The sequence below is a fragment of the Epinephelus moara genome, chromosome 5, assembly GCF_006386435.1.
Source record: "Epinephelus moara isolate mb chromosome 5, YSFRI_EMoa_1.0, whole genome shotgun sequence".
NCBI lineage: Eukaryota > Metazoa > Chordata > Actinopteri > Perciformes > Serranidae > Epinephelus > Epinephelus moara.
Genome location: NC_065510.1, coordinates 1 through 13,747, shown reverse-complemented (window position 1 = coordinate 13,747; position 13,747 = coordinate 1). Strand labels below are relative to the sequence as shown.

General features: G+C 40.0%; 1 protein-coding gene across 1 annotated transcript in view; it reads left to right on the top strand.

Annotated features, from left to right (window-relative positions):
• The window catches only part of usp34 (ubiquitin specific peptidase 34), a 74,588-nt gene extending 67,800 nt beyond the window's left edge, over positions 1-6,788 (top strand). The window contains exons 70-78 of the mRNA XM_050043909.1: positions 533-640; positions 1,220-1,324; positions 1,456-1,580; positions 2,525-2,648; positions 2,754-2,833; positions 2,949-3,089; positions 3,404-3,544; positions 3,648-3,804; positions 5,274-6,788. Coding sequence (XP_049899866.1) covers positions 533-640; positions 1,220-1,324; positions 1,456-1,580; positions 2,525-2,648; positions 2,754-2,833; positions 2,949-3,089; positions 3,404-3,544; positions 3,648-3,804; positions 5,274-6,010 — 1,718 coding nt within the window. The 3' untranslated portion in view covers positions 6,011-6,788. The remainder of the gene's footprint in view (positions 1-532; positions 641-1,219; positions 1,325-1,455; positions 1,581-2,524; positions 2,649-2,753; positions 2,834-2,948; positions 3,090-3,403; positions 3,545-3,647; positions 3,805-5,273) is intronic.
• The last annotated feature ends 6,959 nt before the right edge of the window (positions 6,789-13,747 follow it).

The window sequence follows — 13,747 nt, the reverse complement described above, 5'->3', positions numbered from 1 at the left end:
TGCAGCTTTTCAGACTTATTTTGTGGCTGAATATAATTTGTAGCTTCTTAAAATCTGAATGAGGATAGTGATAGTGAGATACTGGCTACAGTGATGAAACAAAACCAGCATCAGATGGACTGTATTCATAATCAATACGCCACAATAATATAAATAATAATAATAATAATAATCAGCACACCATAAGGATGGAAACAGAGGGCTTGGTGGGGACAGAGCACCTGCTGCAGCAAGCCAACACGCCATCTGTAGTCATTTTGACTTGATCAGTGGACTTCGCTACAATCTGATGTGCTTTAAAACCAGCCGCCGGCAATTTGACCAGCTGAGTGTCAGGTGACGCCATCAGCCGGCTTTAGCCAAGCTCAGACCAGCCAGTTCACACTGCTCCAACTTTTCTCTGCAACGTTCTAAAACGGTGTCATCTCATTGCGAATCTTTGGTCTGAACTGCACTTCAGAAATAAAAGACTCCACAGTAGTATCAGAGGTGTGTTTGTTCTGAGCAGATGTTTCTGTGTCTTGTCGTCCAGATGTGAAGCAGGCTCTGATCCAGTGGCAGGAGAGGATCGACTTTGCCCACAAGCTGCTTACACTCCTCAACTCCTACAGCCCACCCGAGCTCCGCAACGCCTGCCTGGGTAACATATACTTGTACTACATCTCAGAGGACCCAACAGTTCATACTCGTACAGCTCAAACAATTAGTCCATTAATCAATTAGATGACTGACAGAAAATTGATAATTGCTGAAGTCATTTTTCCGGTAAAAATGGTTCCAGCTGCTCAAACGTGTGCTTTGAATAATGTCAGTAATTGTAATGTGTTAGTAAAAATGTTGAGGTTAAACAAACATTGTGAAGGTGTCACTTTGACGAACATCTCATTGTTTTTACTGTATTTTTACAAACCAAACAATCAATCAATTAATGAAGAAAATAATCGGAAGATTAATTAATAATGAAAATAACCCTTAGTTAATAGTTCAAACCAACTACAACAGTTAAATCCTGCTTTCACATATTGCCTGAGTCAGAATCATCTGATGAGAACATACTGTACATAATATTTAGTCAGTCACGGGAGACATCTCTACACTTTTAATGCTTTAACTACATTTTACTGATCATACTGATTACTTGAACTCTTAAGTAAAAGATCTAAAAACGTCCTCCTCCTCTGACTCTAATGTTTTGTGCTCTGTGTTCTGGTTCCTGCAGATGTGCTGAAGGAACTCGTTCTGCTGAGTCCTCACGACTTTCTGCACACTCTGGTTCCCTTCCTGCAGCACAACCACTGCACCTACCACCACAGCAACATCCCCAGTGAGTCTCCTCCTCCTCCTCCTCCTCCTCCTCTTCCTCCTCCTCACCTTTTAAATGATGTATTAGAATGTATCGAACTAATGAAACCTTTATATTGAAGTTGGTTTCAGTGAGTGTGTTTCTGTCCACAGTGTCGTTTGGTCCTTACCTGCCCTGCAGAGAGAACATCAAGCTGATGGGAGCCAAGAACAACATCCGACCTCCGAGACCGGAGCTCAACATGTGTCTGCTGCCGTCCATGGTGGAGAGCAGCAAGGTGCGCTCACCTGACTGACACACACACACACGAACACACACACACACACACGAACACACACACAGCTATCATACTTGCCACGGCACTCAGTCACATGACTTGAAGCTGGTTTTCCAATGTGAGGAATATGGAGAACAAAAAAATGACAGTAGTATCAATAAATAAATAAAGTAACAATAAATAAATACATAAATGTATAAATACATAAAAGAATAAATAACTTCTGCTGTAAAACTAGAAACAAATCTTAAATAAATAAATGCTTAAATAAAAGCACAAATAGATAAGAAATAAAAATTAGTAAATTCTTTAATAATAATAATTAGAAGAATAAAAATTATTAAAAACATACAAATAATAATAATTTCATTAATGCTTAATAAAAACATAAATAAATAAAATTAATAAATTGTAAATTCTTAAATTATTACATAACAGAATAATAATGATTCTTCAATAAAAACAGAAATGAATAAACAAATGTAGAGGTTCATACCTCCTACCTCATTAATGTGCAGACACATAAATAATTAAATGTAGTTGTACAAAAATGAGCTTGGGTGCTGTTTTATTATCAGTATTTATGTATGCATTTATCAATTTATTTCTATATTTATTTCTCCATTTTTTATTTAATTTATTTGTTCATTTATGAATGCATTATTTATTTCTGTATTTATTTATTTAACCCTGTATTAATTCATACAGCTACTTATCCTGGTATTCATTCATTTATTTATTTCTGGGGTTTTTTTTAAATTATTTTTGTAATTGCTGTATTTATTTTTACATTTATTAAGTAATTTTTCGTGCTCCATTCAGGATTTTCTGCTGTTTTTCTGTTTTGTATCATCATCAACTGAGTATCTGTTGATTGGATAAAACAAAAGAGTTGATGTGGTTGCCAACTAATTGAAAATAATATATGTGTGTGTGTGTCCCAGGGTAAAGACGAGGTGTATGACCGCATGCTGCTGGATTACTTCCTGTCCTTCCACCAGTTCATCCACCTGCTGTGCCGCGTCGCCATCAACTGCGAGAAATTCACCGACACACTTGTCAAACTGAGTACGTATAAATCTGTGTGTAAACTGAAAACACACTGTTCATTAAAGCTGCATTTACACACAGCATGTTACATATATTTATATATTGCCTTTGTTGCTCTCTCAGGTGTGTTGATCGCATATGAAGGACTTCCTCTTCACCTGGCTCTCTTCCCCAAACTGTGGACGGAGCTCTGTCAGTCACAGGTACGTTGGATGTTTAATCACCAGAGGAACGATTAAAGCTGTACTAAGTGTTCAGCTCTTCATTAGAGGCGCCTGGATGAGAGCAGCTAAACAGATGCTTTTGCTGCTCTTTCAGTCTGCTCTGGCTAAAACGTGTGTGAAGCTGCTCTGTGAGGATCCAGCCTTCAGCGAGTACATCAAATGTATCCTGATGGACGAGAGGCTGTTTCTCAACAACAACGTGGCCTACTCCTTCCTCACCTGCTTCCTGCACAAGGTACAAAAAAAAACCCCTAAACTGTTCTGAAACTCTTTTTCTTTCTTCCTTGAGATGCTTTTTCTCATGTTTATTTTTGAGGTGAAGTTCCCTGTTTTCCTCTTCCCAGCCTTCATCATTCTGTGTGGTGAAAACTGTCTTTTCGGGAAAGAATGTTGTCCATATTGAACCTATTTTTTATATTTAATGTTATAATTGTTCCAACAGTGGTCCAGTCTCTGTATCTAAGTGTTGGTTCTCGTCACATCTTGAGTCTGTGTGTACAGTTGTCTTCATGGTGGCACCATAGCAACCCTTTGTGTGTGCATGTGTAGGTCCAGGTGCTGTCTGGTCCCAGCTGCTCCAACCTGATTGGTGTCCTGGTGACGAACCTGCTGAGCGAACAGAGCAGCCTGCAGCCTGAGCTGGCAGCTCACCGCCTGGAGCTGAGCAAGACCAGCGCTCTGCTGAACGCCACAAACACACAAACACACAAACACACAGATCCAGATCCCACAACACTTCTCTTTGTCTGTGTCAGACTGAACACTCACTGTCTCTTCTCTCTGTCTGTGTCAGGACCTGAGGGCGTTGGTGTTGCTGCTGTCTGTCCAGCCGCCTCAGACCATCGACCCCGCCCTCTGCCCCGCCCTGCAGGAGCTGCTAAATCGCTGTCGTGTTTGTGTCCAGCAGCGCAGCGCTCTGGAGCAAGAGGCCAAGGACCACAAGGCCAAAGGTACAACACACACACAAAGTATAAACACAGAGACATTTGTAAGGCAGGAAGAAGGACGATTTGATTCCTTTGCTCTTGTCTTCCTCTGACACCTGGAAGAAATTAAGCAGACTTAGAAGCTCTAATCTACTCAGTGTTAGCTAAAACATGCTTTGAAACTGTACCACCAGTTTGACGTGTCTTTGAACGTGTCCACTGAAGATTGTCTTTTGATACTGTGGGCTTGAAAGGTACCTTCTCCACCACCGGTCCTCACATTCAGTATGTTCCAAGCAATCGTTGCTCTGTCAAAAAAATCACTAGATATTCTAGCTCAGGAGCTGTGAGGCTCGAGCTCGTCACAGATCTGATGTATGTAGTAACACCTGAGGGGATGACAGGGTGATGATGTCTCCAAAAATCTTCACACCAGGTGTTCACTGTGCTTCATGGTGGCTTTAACAAGATCAAGTCACTGGAACTTAAAATCTGTAGGGCTGCCCCCGACTAAGACTGTTCCTAGTGGACCAACAGTCCTCATCAGGGTCCATCAGTGGACCAGCAGTCCTCATCAGGGTCCATCAGTGGACCAACAGTCCTCATCAGGGTCCATCAGTGGATATTTTGGTGGTTTGAGTTGAAGGTGTGAGAAAGAATAGTATCAGTAACATTGTTAACACTGTGCTACATTACAGAGAAATACAAACCGTACTAATGAACCTTCATTAATATAGGCCTATATTTTATCTCCAAGTGCACGTCACACACTGAGCGAGCCGCCTGTTAATGACGCTGTGGGCTAATGGGCATGTAGCTACTTCCATGTTTCAGATGATACGTCATGTTTGTAGTCGACCAATGAAGATGAGTTTACATATCACCTTGGGTTCGTCCTTCACCTTCTCAAAATGATCCCACACTTTGGATTTCCTGCCCGACATGTTATTAACTAGCCTGTGGAATAACCGCAGGTACCAGCCCTGGAAATTAACCTGACGAGGACACTTCCTGTGTCTGTCCTTTCAAATTAAACTCCCACATGCTCCAGTCATATAGGTTTGGATTCATTTTGACAAGGCGCAGCTCATAATAGTTTCATGTTTGTTGTTGTTTTCTTTTTTGTGACCAGTGAAATCTTGCCCACTAATGACCTTTGTCCTCGACTAACGTTTAGTTGACTATCAGGAGGCAGCTCTATAAATCAGTTCAATTTTTAACTTTGAATCGATGCCTCAGTGTTTCTTTTTTCAGTCCTGTCAGACACACAGACATCCTCCAAAAATGTTCAGTAAGAAATCACTTAATTTTAGTCTTTATGCACAACTTATAATTACAATATAAGTTTTTCAGTGCTGCGACCAAATTAACACAAATTCAATTCTATTAGCCTTCCTTATATTTAAAGGACGGAGACAAAAATCTAAAAACCTGCACTTATTAAACAAATGCTTGTGTGTGTGTGTGTGTGTGTGTGTGTGTGTGTGTGTCAGCTGAGGATGAAGGTGCAACCCCGGTGAAGCGGCGGAGGGTGAGCAGTGATGACGACAGAGCCGTCGATGCAGCAGCGCCGCTCTGCGTGGCCTCCACCTCTTCCTCCTCCTCCTCTTCCTCCTCGGCCCTACCGCCCTGCGGCGAGCCGAAGCCCGACCACCAGGAGGCGCTGACGCCCACCAGCACCTCGGACACGGAGACACGAGACTCCTCCTCGCTGATCGACCCGGGCACTGAGCAGGACCCGCCCTCTCCCGACCCTGCCCCCACCTCCTCTGGAAACCTGGACTCCTCTCCAAAAGAGGAGAAGATGGAGGCGTCTTCCTCCTCCTCCTCCTCGTTCTCCTCATCTTCCTCCTTGCTGCAGGAGGCAGGGGAGGGATTTGTGCAGGGGGAGGAGCCTGAGCGACACGTGGCGGCAGGTGAGGAGGAGGAGGCAGAGCAGCGGGAAGGGAGGAGGGGTGAGGCGATGTCAGAGGAGGTGAAGGAAGAAAAGGAGGCGGGCTCTAAGACCAGCAGCAGCTCAGCCCCGCCCCTCTCAGAGGATGCCGCCTTCCCATCGGCCCTTGGGCTGTTGGGGGAGGGGCCAGAAGGCTGCAGTGGCCACACCTCCTCCTCACAGGTGTTTCCAAATGCCGGCCCCCAACCTGACATGCTGGACATGCTGTACAGGACGGTGGAAGCCACCATCGCCATAGTTACCAAACTGTCTGTTAAAGGCCCGCCCTCTTCATGACATCATCAACTTACAGCCGCCATGAGATCTTTAACTTTTCTTTTCCTTTTTGTTTTTAATTTTTCTCTTTGGAAATCTGAATCCTGCTCAGAGGAAAAAACTGTTTCCTGTTTCGGTTTCTTCTTCTTCTTCTGCTGTTTGTGTGCTGCTGTCCGTTGCCTTCTGCTGATGTTCAGTCGGTCGGTTTTTCCAGCTTCAGTGGCTCTCGCCGTGTCGTTTCGCTCTATAAAACTCCGACTCCACGCACAGCCGACCCCCCCGTTTGACAAATAAAGAAGAAAAACAGAAAAAGTCGTACAAGCTATAGCACATTTTTTTCAAAGGGCAAAAAAAGAGTTTTTGTTCTGTTGTTTTTTTGTGTGTTTTATACTGATTTGAATTTGTTTTAGAAAGTGATTTTATTTGTTTGAGGTTTGCTGTAACGGGGAAAGGTTTACAGAACTTTTGTCTCCTCTGTACGTAATTTAATTTTATTGCATTTTTACTGTGTATAAAAATGGTCGTCCTCTGTGCCAGTTTTGTACTTTATGAACGAGGCAAAAGAAAGTTGCCTTGACTTTTTCTGTGGTTTAATTATCCAGAAACTAAGTTTACCTGTAAATTAAGAGAACCACAAGAAACTTGATTCTGTAAAGAATCCTCTCTAGTCATTGCCTGAAGGTGTATATGAAAACTATATAAATATATATATAAATATCTTTATATATATATGAATATATAAAAGCGGTGCTTTATTTGACTGTGGTTGTAATAAAGCCCCCATGTTGGACCAGCTGGAGCTTTTATTTTCTTTACTGAAATACATTCCATAATCTATTGTTTATTTTTCGCTTCTTCTGCTGTGTTCTGATTTTCTTCTGATTTTATTTTAATAGAGAATAAATTAATAAAAACAGTTTTAATATGAAGAATTATGAACTGAAATCCATGTGGAGCTCTGAGGGTTTTTTTCTTTTCCTCAGCGTTTGTCTGTTTAGAAAAATACAAGTTTGAAATTGTTTTCAGGCTGCAGACGTACAGAAAGTTAAATTCATCACAAAGCCTGGTTGAGGTGAGTACACAGTCTTTTTTAATATCACACTGGAGGAAACAAAAAGCTACTTGTCCCGTTATCACTGCAGCAGCATGGTGGTTTGATGGCAGTGGGTTTTATCACGTCACTTTGTTGAACCTTTTTGCAGAGGTGGGACCAAGTCCTTGTTTTGCAGGTCACAAGTAAGACTCAAGTCTCTGCACTCAAGTTCTAAGGCTGAATCCAAATGTCCACCGTTTACTATTGCTGCTGTCATATTTATATATCTGTCATATAAGTTGGTGAATAGTGCCGAGATATAAATCCCATGTAGAGGCTTTTTGTAACTGAACAAAAATGTATTAATACATCTCTATATAACAGGCTACAGCCTTTAAAAATAGAAATGTTTGTTATTAAGGACTATTACACAATAAATTGGGTATTATTGACATTAGAAACCTTCTTTGTTGTTTTTCGGCCATTTTTTAGCTTCTAACACTTACTAGTCCATACCCATTGGTAGCTTTGTCACCTTCTACCTATGCCAATCCTCAATGCCTATGTGCAGTTTCACATAGATTGACCACGTCAGTGAGTAGAAAAACATGGGACAGCCAGAATGACTAACTGACAGTTTCTATGATTATGTACAGCATACCATACCATGACTTAGTCATACCAAACATTAGAAAACCCCAACATTGGTCCACAGGGGGAGCCACAGCGATCGGTCACATTTTAGCCATTTTGAAGCATTTTTCTGTTGTTATAGCGCCACCCAGTTGCCAATTAGAGTTAAATTTCTCCAGTCACCTTGAGGCGTCCTGTTCTACATATCTACCAAGTTTAGTAAAAATCCATATGGCGGTTAGGCCTAGATAAGAAATGAGCTCTCTAGCGCCCCCATTTTGTTTGATGGGGTCAATAATGGAGGGGTCCCCTCAGATTATGTGTGGTCATATGCCTACAAAGTTGCGTGGTGATGGGTGAAACCCTTGAGATGTTATACACCTTTATGTGATGAGCCACGCCCTCCGCAATATTCATTGCCTTATAGAAGCTCAGTTTTAGTAAGTTTTCCAACTTTTGCCAAGAGGGAACTTTAGATATTGGTCCCTAGATTATGTTCACCCAGTTTCATGCAGATCGCTCAAACTTCCTAGGAAGAGATCCATTTGAAGTGTTTTTCAAAAAATTCAAAATGGCGGAAAATCTATATAAGCGGAAGTTATGGGTTCTTGAGGCAAATGTGTTCCTCATGAGGAGAGGCATCTCTGTGCAAAGTTTCATGTCTCTACGACATACGGGGCATGAGATATGCCCATTCAAAGTTTGCAATTTCAATCGGTTGCTATAGCGCCCCCCTTTGGCCAATTGATGTAATATTGCTTCATTGGCATCCTCCCATGACCCTCTACCACTGTGCCAAATTTCACATGAATTGACCAAGTCAGTGAGGAGAAAAACGTGGAACACACACACACACACACACACACACACACACAGAGTTTTCGTCATTATATAGTAAGATGATATATGCTATATAACACAATGATAAAATGCCTTTTCATTCCCTCTCCAGCCTCTACTTCTACATATCTCTGTATCATGATGTTGAATATTATTTCAGGCCCACACAATTCAAGTAACACTTTAATAGGTCTAACTATCAGTAACTACTTTACACATTCATACATTTTTGTTTGTTTTTTTGGCGATTGAAAAAAGCCCGTCACATTCGTATGACAATGAATTGGAGGTTATTAAATCGGTAAAGTCTGCTGAAGTCTGCAGACTTGACCTTGACTTTGTGCACTGAATAATTTGTGGATTTGGAGGCCTCAGCACTCCCAGACTTCCTGGGAACGCGCCCGCAAAGTCTGCGAGTCTGCAACTGCTGTAAAGTGCAGACATTTGGATTCAGCTTTAGTCAAGACTGACAAGTCCCAAAAGTAATCCCGTACCACACAGAGTTTAGTATTACATAAACATAAATCCTGAGTGCTTTTTAAAATTCTCGTTACAGAAGTTACTTAGATGCTAAGTTAACCCTAGCCAAGCAGTAGCTTCCTAACTTTGTTAACAGCGGCCCCGACTGACATGGAAGTTAGTGTGTGCGTCTCTCTCGCTCTCTCTCTCTCTCTCTTCAGAAACATGGGGAAATATTTTAAATTACAAATGCAAAATATCAAAATGGTTAAAAGTCTTTTTGTAAATATCAGAAAAAGAAAAATCCCACACTGATATGATTGAAAATGTTTTTTATTTTTACAGATTGTTTGCACAGATACCAGTGTTACTGCACAGCTGTGTTAATATTATTTACATGTTTTGCTAATAAAGTGCTTTAAAGAGGAACAGAGGAAAATAAGAATAAAGCTGAAAACGGAACAGTTTTTACTTCTTTTAAATTCTAAACATTTAAGTTCAGCTCAGTCTGGCTGCCATTTTACAGGAAACAATAACTTACCCAGGAAGGTGAAATCATTTTTAATAGATTAAAAACTGAACTTTACAGCAGTCACATCAGCTCCTGGTGAACTTTTTACAGCAACACAAATGTTCCAACAAACATTCTGCTCAATATCAAATGTGTTTTTTTTACCTGGTTACAAAATTAAACTGACTTCTCTAGACAAGGTGCCATTTTGTTCCTCATTTGTCTCGCTCTGTGTCTCAGCATGAACCGAGAATTTATTTAAAAAGTCTGCAAACTGAACACGTCAGCAGCTGATTTCATTCAATAAAACAGCTTCACTAAAGAGACAAATCAGCTGCTGTGATGAGTATATGGAGGCTGCAGAGTGCCCTGGAATAATTTAACATTGATTTTTACAAGTTATTAAATTTGACTCTTTAATTTTAGCATTTATCAGCATCTCATGGTCTTCTTCAATGGTTAGAGTTTGCTCAACACTCGTGCTGCGTCTGAATTCATACATACCCAACGTGCGTGTTGTGACTTCTGTCAATGGAAAAAAGCCGCCAAGAGGCTGAGTAGGCTCGTAACTGTGACTCATGTCCAAAGATGCGTTTTAAGATGATTTATTTAAAAAAACAAACAAAAAAAAAAACAGAAAACTAAAGCAACATGAGATGAAGCTAAATAAGTAATGTGATCACTTTATAAACTTGCGGTCAACAGAAAATATCGGAGCCACAAACTCACCCTCTTTGTCTAAAAGCCGCCACAGTAGTGAATGAACAGGTGAAATAATGTGCCTATCCCAGCTGACACTGGGTGAGAGGCAGGGTTCACCCTGGTCAGGTCACCAGACTATCACAGGGCTGACACATAGAGACAGACAACCATTCACACTCACATTCACACCTACGGACAATTTAGAGTCACCGATTAACCTGCATGTCTTTGGACTGTGGGAGGAAGCTGGAGCACCTGGAGGAAACTCCACACAGAAGGGCTCCTCCACCCTGGGTTTGAACCGGGAACTCTCTTGCTGTGAGGCAATAATGCTACTGCCACTGCATCACCGTGCCGTCCAAGCATAGTATCTAGTGTTTAATACTCAAATATTTTACAGAAACAGTATTCCATTTACATACCGCTGTTTTCAGGTTTTGGACATATTAAAAAAATCAAACCTGCTGTTATAGCGCACTAAATGGCATATTAATGTGTGATTTCAGATGCAGCCACAGAGATTACTGTTTCAAGATACATAAATCACATGATAAAAACTTTGCCATCTCCATGACAAGTGAGTGAACTCCATCTACTGATGAAGACAGTGAGAAACACGCGAGTTAAAAAAAACAAAACGGTATGCGCAGATTTAAGTAATCCATTCATAAATTAATGTTTAGAATAAACAGATCTGAGTTTCAGCTGCCACATCATGGTAATAAATAAATCAGCGCTTTATCGTTTAAAACAAACTCAACTCAGAGAACGTCGCCCCTGTCCTTAAATCTTAACTTTAAATAGAGTCTGAAGTTTGTGATATTGGGCTTTATAAATAAAATTGAATTGAAGTGCTAATTGTGATTCATAAATCATCTAAAACAAATGAAGCATCTGGGAATTTGGTTATCAGGCAGCTTGTAGCGACGGCATTAATTAAAATGTTTTAATCGGATCAAATTAAACTCAATAAAAGTCTCTGATTATTTTAGTGGCACTCTGCACACTCCATACAGCCGGACTGAAAAGTGCTGTGTTCACATCAGAGAGAAGAAGCGTGACTTTCATCGCTGTCACTGTCCACGTCCTCCGTCTGTCTGTCCTGTTTAGATCTCACACTGTCACCACCTGTCTTTACTGATCCACCGTCGTCTGTCCATCTGTCCCACCGAGCTGTCTCTTTGTCCGTCCTCTGCTGCTTGTCCCCTTGTGACCACTTCTGCTCATACGACATATTAAACTGTTTAAATTTTTCATTGTGACATTTGAAATGAGATCTAAATGATTTCTTTTTTTTTTTTTTTTACCTGCTCAGTGGTTTCAGGACTCGTCTGTGTCCAGTTCCTAGAACATAACGGGGGGATATCCGTTAAAAACAGAGAACTGTGATGACATTTGAACATGGGGAGCTTCTCAGAGGACTTACGTGTAACCATCAGCATGTCGGTCGATGTCAAAACTCTCTTTGTCAGTATCCTGATGTTTCTGTGTCATCTTGAACCTGAGAGAGTAAACACATGTTGACATATCCCTACATCATAATCATTTCATTCATATGTTGAGACGCTGATCTTTCAGCATATAAATATTCCAAACATGCCCCACCTCCATGTCTGAGACTCCTTTTATTACCACTTTATTTAACTTGGAAAAAACTGCATTAAAAATGTAGATTCAGGAATTCACGCTGTCAAACTTTAAATTTTTTGTTTAACGTTTTGAAACCTGGAGCGACATCACTTTTCTTGTGCTGCTATCAGACGTCTTTCACAAATGGAGTTTGGTGAGTTTGGCGATGTCGATATCAGGGCTGTTTCTGGTTAAACAAAAATAATCTTACTCCTGAACAAAAAGGTCTGTCTCTGTGGGGATCGTTTTCATAAATTGTCAGACATAACAATCGATTTTAAACACAGTGATGGAAATGAATTCTGCATTCTGAACTTTAATTTTCCAATAAATAACAACTGGATTGCTCCTTCTATTTATTGTCTTCAAAATGCAATGCCTTTCTAATCTTTAACTATGTCTTTGCTTGTTCTTGTGTTTTGTTTTTATTGTTCATTAAATGCAGTTCAATGAAAAGTTTTTGATATCTTATGTTTATGTGTATCTCTATGCCCCTATAAAGCACTTTGAATCACCCTGTGTCTGAATGCTGCTGTATGAAAAAACTTAAGATTCTTCAGATTTTAATCTCAAAATTGACATGTTTCAGAATTCTGAGATCATTTACAAATAGTGTTGAAATTATTACTCCTTTCACCAATCAACACAAAAGTTTTGCTCCACTTGGAGGTGGCGGTAACAGGCTGTGAACTCAGTACTGACATACTTACAGTTAATGTGAGAAACTTGTTGCTAATGTACCATAACCAGTCTGAAGCAGGTGAGTTTCTACTGTGGTGTTTCCAGTCTCACCTGATGATCAGGGCAACAGAAACAATCAATCCCAGCATGCTCAGAGCCAACAGGACGCCCAGAGCGATGACCACAGCCTGGTTGGGGGCGGGGCTTTGAGGCATCTCCACGTCAAAATGAAGATCTTCTCCGAACACTTCGGTCAGCTCTGCCGTCACTGCAGCTGATTTGCTCTTTAGCTTCCTGATGCAGCCGACAGAAGAGATCAGGAGGTTAAATAAGGTTACAGCTCCGCCACAATTGGTCAGATCTTAGAACTGTCATAAACCTGAGAGGTGCAGGATAAATATTCAGTGATAAAATAATGGGTCTCTTTTGCACGTTGTCGCAATGCTTATGATGTTTTATGTAAAACACTTTGACTGCCTTGTTTCCAAAATGTGCTGTCTGAATAAACTTACTTTGCTTATCTCTTTTTTTTGACAAGACAAACAAACTATAAATATACATGCAATATACAAACAATATACAATACTGTCATTATTTTAATGACATCTTACTGTAATGAAATACTATTTTATGACGTTTTCATGACATACTACACCATGATTTCTATTTAAATACCACACTATTACTTTTTAGGACATATTACAGTACGATTTTTTTTTTTACAAAATATGCAATGACTTTTTTTGACAAGCTATACTATGATTTTTTCAACATACTATACTATGACTTTTTGAATATAGCATGTCGAAAAAGGTCATAGTATAGCAAGTCGAAAAAAGTCATAGTATTGCATGTTGAAAAAAGTCATAATATAGAATGTTGAAAAAAGTCACAGTATAGTATGTCGAAAAGAGTCATAGTATAGCATCTCGAAAAAGTCATAATATATAATGTCTAAAAAAAAGTCAGAATATAGCATGTTGAAAAAAGACAGTATAGCATGTTGAAAAAAGTCATAGTATAGCATGTCGAAAAAAGTCATAATATAGAATGTCGAAAAAAGTCATAGTATAGTATGTTGAAAAAATTCATCGTATAGCATGACAAAAAAGTCATAGTGTACTATGTAATGAAAAAGTCATAGTATAGCATGTCAAAAAAAGTCCTAGTATAGTATGTTGAAAAAAGTCATAGTATAGCATGTTGAAAAAGTCATAGTATAGTATGTCGAAAAAAACATAGTATAGCATGTCAAAAAAGTCATAGTGTA